At 44.5% G+C, this 8954-nt stretch overlaps 1 protein-coding gene across 1 annotated transcript in view; it reads left to right on the top strand.

The window, feature by feature from the left end:
• The window catches only part of ERICH6 (glutamate rich 6), a 38009-nt gene extending 32122 nt beyond the window's left edge, over positions 1-5887 (top strand). Inside the window, exons 12-14 of the mRNA XM_027772367.1 lie at positions 1382-1537; positions 4438-4666; positions 5624-5887. Coding sequence (XP_027628168.1) covers positions 1382-1537; positions 4438-4666; positions 5624-5887 — 649 coding nt within the window. The remainder of the gene's footprint in view (positions 1-1381; positions 1538-4437; positions 4667-5623) is intronic.
• The last annotated feature ends 3067 nt before the right edge of the window (positions 5888-8954 follow it).

The following is an 8954-nucleotide window of genomic DNA, read 5'->3' as shown; positions in this document are numbered from 1 at the left end:
CACACACACACACACACACACACACGCACCCGGTGTGAGTTTTAAGCCACTGGATCCGGGACGCAAACCACAGCCAACTACGTGGGAGTCCAGCGACATAGCCGTTACGCTAACTGCTGGTTCCCCCAACTTATTTTTATATTGTTCTTGTAGCCTACAACTTTGCCAACTCATTTATTAATTCTAATATTGTTTTGTGGATTCTTTTGGATTTCCTATATGTAGGAGCAAGTCTCTGTGAGTATGGTTTTACTTCTCTTTCTTAACTGGATGTCTAATTTTTTTCTTTCCTAAACTTCTTTTTTTTTAGAGAGAGAGATTTTTCCAATAGGGCACATGCACTTGCTGGAGAGACAGAGACAGACAGACAGAAAGTGAGAAATCGTCCCCCCCCCCCAGGGGAGATGGCAATGCCACGATTCCTTCCCCATTCTTTTCTCAAGATTTTGGGCATGCATGCGCATGTGCCTGACGTGAGTTTCAAGCCACCAGGTCCAGCACTGTACGACTACGTGCAAGTCCAGAGATGTAACCATTACATCATCTGCTGGTCCCTTTCTTTCCTAAACTTTCTATAGTTAGAACCTCCAGTGCAATGCTGAATAGAAGTGGTGAGGAAGGCACGCTAGTCTCTGATCTTGGGAAGGTACATACGTTAATTATGACTTTAGTTTGGGGTGTTGTCTAGACATTCTTTATCAGGCTGAGGACACTGCCTTCTATGCAAAGTCTTCTGAGTTCTTTCACCATGAAAAGGTGTGAATTTGGGGTCCAGCAGGTGGCATAGCAGCTAAGGCACTAGACTCCCCCATGGCTCATGGCGGCGCAAGCCTTGGACCCAGCAGCCTGAAAAATCACACCAGGCACATGTTGAAAGTGTGCCCCAAATCCTGAAAGAATGGGGGAGAAGAGACTGTGGTGTGGTCGTCCCCCTCGGCACTGATTCCTCATTTTCCCTCTCTCTGTCTCTTTCCAGAAGCACACATACCCTATGGCAGAAACTTACAAAAAAAAAAAAAAAAAAAAAGAATTTTCTTTCTATATCTGTTGAGATGCTCATGTGTCTTTTGCTCTTTATTAATATAGATTAAATTAATTGATTTTCAGATGCTAAACCAACTGTGCAGTCCCGGGATAAACCCCACTTTGTCGTGGTATATAATCCTTTTTATATATTGCTAGATTCCATTTCTCCCAGAGGATTTTTGCATCTCAGAAATACATTTTGAGCCACATCGAAAGCATCAAATCCTTTTGTAATGATGATAGCTCCCATTTTCAGAATGCTTTATCATTTCAAAGCATTCCCTCATAAATTGAGTTTATTCCCCGAGTAGCCAAGGACCATGAGAACAACCCACATGACCTTATCTGATCTCAGCTATCCATCTGGAAACCTAGCCATCCTGCGCATGCCCAACAAGATAAATGGTTTCCTTTGCATAGTCCAAGAAGATACGCCCACTAACCCTGCCATCCGGGCGGTGCTGGATTCCTCTGGCCGGAGTTCCTGCTACCATCCCAATGGAAATGTCTGGTAGGCTTCCAGTTCTTCCTGTGGCCTGTGTGTGTGTGTACAACTGCATTTCTCTTTTTCAATAAATGATAAGAATGGCTTTAGGAAGACATACTTAGGGACCAGTAGATGGCATAATGGTTATGTTGCTGGACTCCCACCTGGCCAACCATGGTTTGAGTCCTGGATCGGAGGCTTGAAACTCACTCTGGGCACATGTGCATGCAGGTCCAAAATCACAAGAGGAGAATAGAGGAGAAGGGATTGCAACACGGCTATCTCCCCAGGGAGTGAATTCTTGCTTTCTGTCTGTCTCCGGTGAGCCCATTCACCCAATAGCAAAAATCTCTCTTAAAAATAAGACATACTGGGAACCAGCAGTTAGCGTAATGGCTATGTCGCTGGACTCCCACGTAGTCGACCGCGGTTCGTGTCCCGGACCCGGTGGCTTAAAACTCACGCCGGGCGCGGGTTCGTGCGTGCCCAAGATCCCGAGAGGAGAATGGAGGAGAAGGGATTGCGGCGTGACCATCCCCCCTGGGGGGTGATTTCTCGCTTTCTGTCTCTATGTCTCTCTCTGTCTGTCTGGCGAGCACACACGCCCTACAGTGAAAATCTCTCCAAAAAAAAAGAAAAAAAAGATAAGACATTCTTAAGTTAGTGGTCTTTAGATAGTAACATTCAATTCAGAGACATTTTTGGTTTATGCTTTCAGTGGAAAAGTCCTAAGCACCTATGCAAAACAGGGATCATCAAATTCTTTCTATAAGCAGTAAGGAAATATGGACTAAACAGTTGTAATATAGAAGAAAAATCTTGCTAAGTATATGGTGACTCTAGGGATTTGGGTTGTGAATTCAGGCAGTCCCCACAGCCTGTGTCCCAATGGGCTTACACTGCTTCATCCTTGGCAATAATTTGTCGATGGACAGTGGCTCCTCTGGGCTGTCGTTCCTTTTTTAAAAGAATTATTTATTTACTTAACTCCATTTGTTATTATTATTTTAACAGAGACAGAGAGAAAGGGAAAGCGAGAAAGAAAGCCACCAGGTCTGAAACTTGAACCATGGTCAGCCATGTAGGAATCCAGAGCCTTTAACCACCACACCACCTGCCAGCCCCAAGATATATTCCTATCAGTAGTAAGCTTCCGATATCCCCAGCCTTCAACAACATCATGCAAATAAAATCTCTATCTTAACCCATTTTTATATACTAACATATTCTATGACTTCCTATTATTTTCATTTAGCCTGACAAAGTAAAAATTAGGTTCTTTAAATGTGAATTAAATTACTTGACATTTTCCGAAATCAATCTCCTCTCTCTTTAGGTTATTTACAGATATAATCATCTCATCTTGGGAAACACTGCCAATAACTGCAAAGTTTGAACACTGTAGGAATTGAGAAAGTTAGGGGACGGATCAGTCAGGTGGCTGGATCCCACATGACTGACTGTGTGGTTCGAGTCCCAGACCCAGAGGCTCAGAAAACACATCAGGTGCATGTGCATACATGTGCAAAATCCCGAGAGGAGAAGGGAGAGGAAGGGATTGGCCATCTCACCGGGGGTGGGCGCTGTGTGCTTTTTGTCAGCAGTTGTATGTCACATCTGGTGGAGTGTTGTACTGTCACCAACATTCATTGACTTTTAGACACGAAACCAACTGGTTCTTCCAGACTAGTCTCATGAAGCCCCTCACCCACGAACTGAACGTGGACACTGTGGCCAGGCTCTCTCACATTCTCACAGCTCCTCCCCTGCCCCTGTGTGGTGAGCCCGTTCCCCTCCAGACTGAAGTTCCTGGAAGGCACGTCCTGAGCCTTCACTCCCTACCAACATGTCTGCAGCAGTCCAGACTCAAAGAAGACAGATGACTGATGCATCTAGGCTATTTTAGCCAATTACTGGTTTTACCCCCGTTTAAAGATAAAACTAAATCTGCTCCCCAGACAGAAGCTCATCGCTTCAGTTTCTCATTTGTGCTTTTTGCTATTAAATTACTGCCACTAATCAATTCCGGGGCCATGAGATGTTACTTATCTTAACGCTTGGGGCTCTCATGGCCAATTCACCTAGTGTTTTTTTTTTTTAATTCACTATCCAATTAAACTAGCTTCTAAGTACCCGAAATATACCTGTTCCCTCTTTTCAAGATGAGAGTGATGATCCAAGTAGGAAGAAGGGGGGAGAGTATGAGGAGATAATTTAGTAGCATGGCACGGTGATGCTAGGTGCCACCCCACCCAGACCTCGCAGGGCTAACTTATATGTAACCAAGGCTGGTGTGGGGTCCTGGGGATGCCGAGACGGGAGGCCCCATTGAAGGTGTTTCACCTTCTACTCCATGACAGGTCTCTTTCCCACTGCAGTGACCGCAGGGGCAGCCCCAGGGCCCCTCCTGCCCACACCCACCCTGCTCAGGAGCCTCCTGGCAGAACACCTGACTTCCGGTTGGTGCGCAGTTAGAAAAGCTCCCCTATACCGAGGCCCTCCCCTATGCTGAGGCTGCCCCAGGATGTATAGCCACTGGGCTTTGCATTTGCTAAGCCTTGGTCTTCCCCCCTTTTAAGACTAGCCTACTCTCCTGTATTTCCTATTTTCCAAACTAAACCTCCCTCCCCTGCTTCTTTTTACATAGTCTCAGACCCCCTTACCATCCCAGTTCCCACTTTTGGGTCCATTTTGATATGTCAGCACGGTCTCAGATTGCAGTCAGCTCTTCAGATGAGTGTAGAATTCTGTCGTGGCGAATTCTGTCTTAGAGGAATAGCATCCCTAAAACTAGCAGTTCCCACCATTCAGACATTATCGGCTAGCACGACCTGCTACTCTCCTTGGTTAGCAGGTGACAGGACTCATTCTAGCCCTGAATTACGATGTTATTGTTGATAATATTCAATGTCCTTCTTGTCCAGGGTGTACATCAATATCTTCGGAGGTCAATATTCAGATCAAGATGGCAACAGAGTCAGGGCGTGGAACTGGTCAAGTTCTGTCACTTCCTTAGCCTTCATTTCCTTTAAACCCGTCTTTCTGGCTTTGAACCATTATGTCAGTGTTCGGATCTTAGAACAAGACAAGATTTCCATCACTTTTCTAGCAATGGGCCAACAGGCAAGAATCAGTGTTGGAACCAAAGTGCAGGTGAGTATATTTTCAGGAACAGTTGAAAGCCTTTTTCGAATAATGAGGGTAAAATAACTCTTGTCAGTTTTACTCCCAGTGATTATTCTTGTGCATAAGCTACTGTCTACTAAGACTTTGGGAATTTAGTGAGAAAGACTCGTGGTGAAACTTTCAAATGGAATCAAAGCAGCCTTGTTTGTTGTTTCTTTCCTCAGACATTCCTTCTGGTTCAGTCTTGGATCTAAGCAACACTTGCTGAGTGCTTATTCTGTGACTTAGCGGTGCTGCTGGGGGGTTTGTTTTAGAATTTTGTACTGTGTATGTTTTCCCCCTGCTATAATAGGACACCCCAGGCTGCATCAGGAGGCCTGGGTTCTTTATTTCATGTTGTTTATGCTCCCCTCAGCAGAGGCTGGTGAAATTACTTGAATCAATTGTAAGCTTTTGAAAGTATCCGAATTCCAGGTCAGTCAGTGGTAGTGTGGTTAAGGGGGCTGGATCCCACAGAGCCGACTGCGCAGTTCAAGTCCCAGACCCAGTAGATTGAAAACCAAACCGGGTGCATGTGTGTGCATATCCAAAATCCCAAGAGGAGGCTGGAGAAGGAACTGTGGCATGGACATCCTCCCTGGGGGGGGGACAATTTCTCACTTTCCTTTTTTCTCTTTTTCTCTCCTCTCCTCTCTTTCTGTCTCCAGCAAGTTGCACACGCCCTCTAGCAAATTAAAAAGCAAGGTATCCAAATTCCATTTGGTCTGTCAAGGCTCCACAGCATTCCAGGTCTTTCCTTGTTCAGATCAGGACTACCCTGACCCCTGCTTAGACAGCTGCTCTGGGATCTGGGCTCTGGGCTCTGAGCAGGGGACCTGACGCCACGTTGGTGCCCCCACACAGCTCCTCCTGCCTCCCCACTTCCGCCAGCTCCCTTTCTCTCCTGGGCACAAAGGTTCTTTTCAATTTCTCTTTGCTGAAAAGCTACCAAACCCTGAGGAGATTCCGGTCCTTCGGTACCTGAGTGAAGATGACCTTCTGTTGCTGGCCACCTTAATCAAGATCCGACGGCTGTTCCATAAACTGGAAGGGTGTATGAGTTTCCCCTCAAGCCAGGCTTGGGAAAAATTAAAGCAACCTTCCTACCTTTCTTCACTTTCCCTAAAACTAATTGCCCTCTGTCACAATTCTGGCCTAAAGAAAAATATCATGACAACAATAAATAAGATAATAAATGAAAACATTTAACAAAGAATGATGTTGCTTTCATTTGTTTTGAAGTTCTTCTGGGAGATTGGGAGGTTTCAAAAGAAAGGGCACAAAATGACTAAGACATATGGAGAAATATGCTCTATTAGAAATTCTGTATCCATCCTGGGTCATTACTGGATTGTAGTCTCTTCATAACTCACTTGCTCAACACCAGAGAAGGAGCACATCAACAAAAGCCTTGCTGCCAGTCAGAGTTCATAGGAAAACAGAAAGCGAGGAGGGGATTAGATGCTCCCAAAGCCACTGAGTGGAAGGGGAAACCCCTGCTGGCCTTCAGTAAATGCAGAAGCGAAAGTATTTTGGGAAAGCACAAGAACCTTAAACAGCGAATGAGTGACACTCCTCTTATACAGAATGTATTCTTTGTGTGTGTGTGTGTGTGTGTGTGTGTGTGTGTGTGTGTGTGTGTAAGAGATATTCCTTAGGGCACATGCACTCACTGGAGAGAAACAGAGAGAAGGAAAGTAAGCAATTACTCCCCCCCACCCCCAAAGGGGATGGCTGCACCACAATTTCTTCTCCTCAGTTACCCTCTTGGGATTTGGGTCACGTACACATACACATGCCCAGCGTGTTATTCAGGCCACCGAGTTCAAGATTAGAACTGCTGAGTCGGCCATGTGGGATCCAGCACCTTAATCACCATGCCATCTGCTGGTGTATTCATTTGTATTCTTTTTTGTTTGTTTGTTTAACTCTATCTTCAGATAATTCTCTAGAGATAGAGACCAGATTCAGAGCTTAACACAAAAAAACTTAAAACTTTTCTAACCGAGTTCTTTCAATTCATGAATGATCTGGAATTCACACAGGTAATATGTCACTATCTAAAAAGACGTGTTAAATTTTCTTACGTCTACACTGTCTGACTCCTTTCCCCCAGGCCACATTCAGGTAGAAATACTACATACTTTCATACACCGCTAAGTTTTATCACTCCATTTGCTGTAGCATTCAACAGAAATTCTCAGTTCTACAAACCAAATGATGTTTTGGGAACTCTTCTGTGACCAAAAGGTGATGTCAAGGATTTTCACCAATTTTATAATAAGATCCAGGAGACAAGATAAAATAATCATACTTCATACTCACATGTTGCTTATAGTTTAAATTTCCCAGGAATCCTGCAAATTTCTGAGAAAGACATTGTAATCGAAAGATGGTAAGGACTGCTTGCGTTCACAGCTCACCAGGAGGTAGAGTCAGAAAGCGAGCGGAGGTCTTTCAACTCATCCGTGTTCTTTCCTTGGTTCCTCACCAGGGCACACTTTGCCAAGCACCAGCGTGCTGAAGAAGTCATCCTTCAGTGAGACTATCCAGGGGAAGCAGGCCAGCTTGAGGTTTAGCAGGACGGCAGCCATTTTGAAATTAAGAAAGGCCTCAAACAAGAACAATCTGACCGAGTACTGAGTCATAAGGAGGTCTGTTTGAGGAATGGTCAGATGAGAAACCAGGAGCGGGTGTTTGGAGTAAAACATAAATCAGGTCAAGTACTCAGGGGAAAGCAAGTGACTGACTGATTGCTGTGAAGGATGGTTTGCGCGTGCTCATATCTTATATCTCCAAATCCTGAGCACATGTTGAGTTTTCTGAGTGTGAAGGTGCTTGCTGCCCGTCTCCCTGTTGCTAGTTGCAGAAATAAACTCCCTTCTTCTCCAGCCTCTGCCTCATTTCATTGACCGTGCGAAGCATCAGCCAGACCTAGACCTACTTTGCCTGTAACATAGCACGCCACCAACGAGCCGTGTGCCCTTGGGCACGTTCTTTACCTCCATGAGCCTCAGTTCTCTCAGTATAAACTGAAAAAGAGAAAACTGACCTCTCGTGGTTGTACTGTCTTAGTTCAGGCTGCTAACAAACTACTACAGACTAGCTGCTTTAAACAACAAACATTTAATGCCATCCCAGAGGCTGAAGATGCAGATGCCTGCGTGGGCAGGTTCTAGTGAAGGCCCTCTTCTGGGTGCAGACTTCTAGATTTTCATTGTATTCTCACATGGCAGAAAGGAAGCTAGACACTTTGCTGAGGTTCATTTTGTCAAGGCACTAATTCCATTCATGAAGGCTGTACCCTGCTAATAATCACCTCCTGAAGGCCCCCATCTGAAGACCATCACGCTGGGGGTTAGGATTTCAACCTATGAATTTGCAGTTAGGGGGTACATTCAGATCATACCACATAGTGAGCCCAGGAGGGAAAGTAGGTGCAGGGCCCAGCCTGCTGTAAGCTGTGCTCCGTGGTGGGTAGAGCCCACGGAGACTGTGCAGAGACACCAGCTGCAGGTCAACACAGTCCTTCTAACCAAACTGGGGGATGAACTCAACTTTCTTCTGAGCATTAACAGGATTACAAAGAAAGGTTAGATAATGAGATGAAGAACTAACAGGAACTGAGAGCTGACATCAGAAGGGAATGATTTCATTATCATGACAATGAGCTACATAAATAAAGATTAACAATAGGAAAACTAACTCACTTGGTCCCATATGGACATGTTTGTTTCTCCTTTAACCACAGGGAACAAATGGAAAGTATTATACAAAACACGTCGACTCAATTTCCTAAGCGTGCGTTCAAGTTTTTGCAGTGTTTATTGCTCATCAATCAAAAAACAGATGAACTTGGGAAGTATGGATCTCTTTCTGCTTCATTAAATTCTCTCATTACAATCGCCTAGTACACAGAGACGTGGTTTACAATCAATCACGTTCTAGTGAATGGCCCTTGGCCTTCCACAAGGAAGTGAAGCAATCCATCCAGACCAGTGATCCTCAGACTTTTCCCTTTTCATGCCCCTAAGAAAAAATATTCTAATCCATGTTCTCCTTGCACATTTTTTCAGTTGACAGCTGGACTGATTCACTGTAAGCCTAATTTCCAACATACTGTAAATCTTGTCATTGGAAATAAAACATTACTTTCTAAAATGAAGCTAAGAAAATCTAAATAACAATAATATGGCATATGCCATCATTCATTTAAAAAATATATGAGCTAGCTCTTCTTTATTAGTCAGAAACTTTGCACCATTCCTTTTTTCTT

Source organism: Tupaia chinensis, unplaced genomic scaffold (assembly GCF_000334495.1).
Source record: "Tupaia chinensis unplaced genomic scaffold, TupChi_1.0 Scaffold000272_1, whole genome shotgun sequence".
NCBI classification, from domain to species: Eukaryota; Metazoa; Chordata; class Mammalia; order Scandentia; family Tupaiidae; genus Tupaia; species Tupaia belangeri.
The sequence above is the reverse complement of the archived record's forward strand: the minus strand, read 5'-3'. Positions and strand labels throughout refer to the sequence as shown.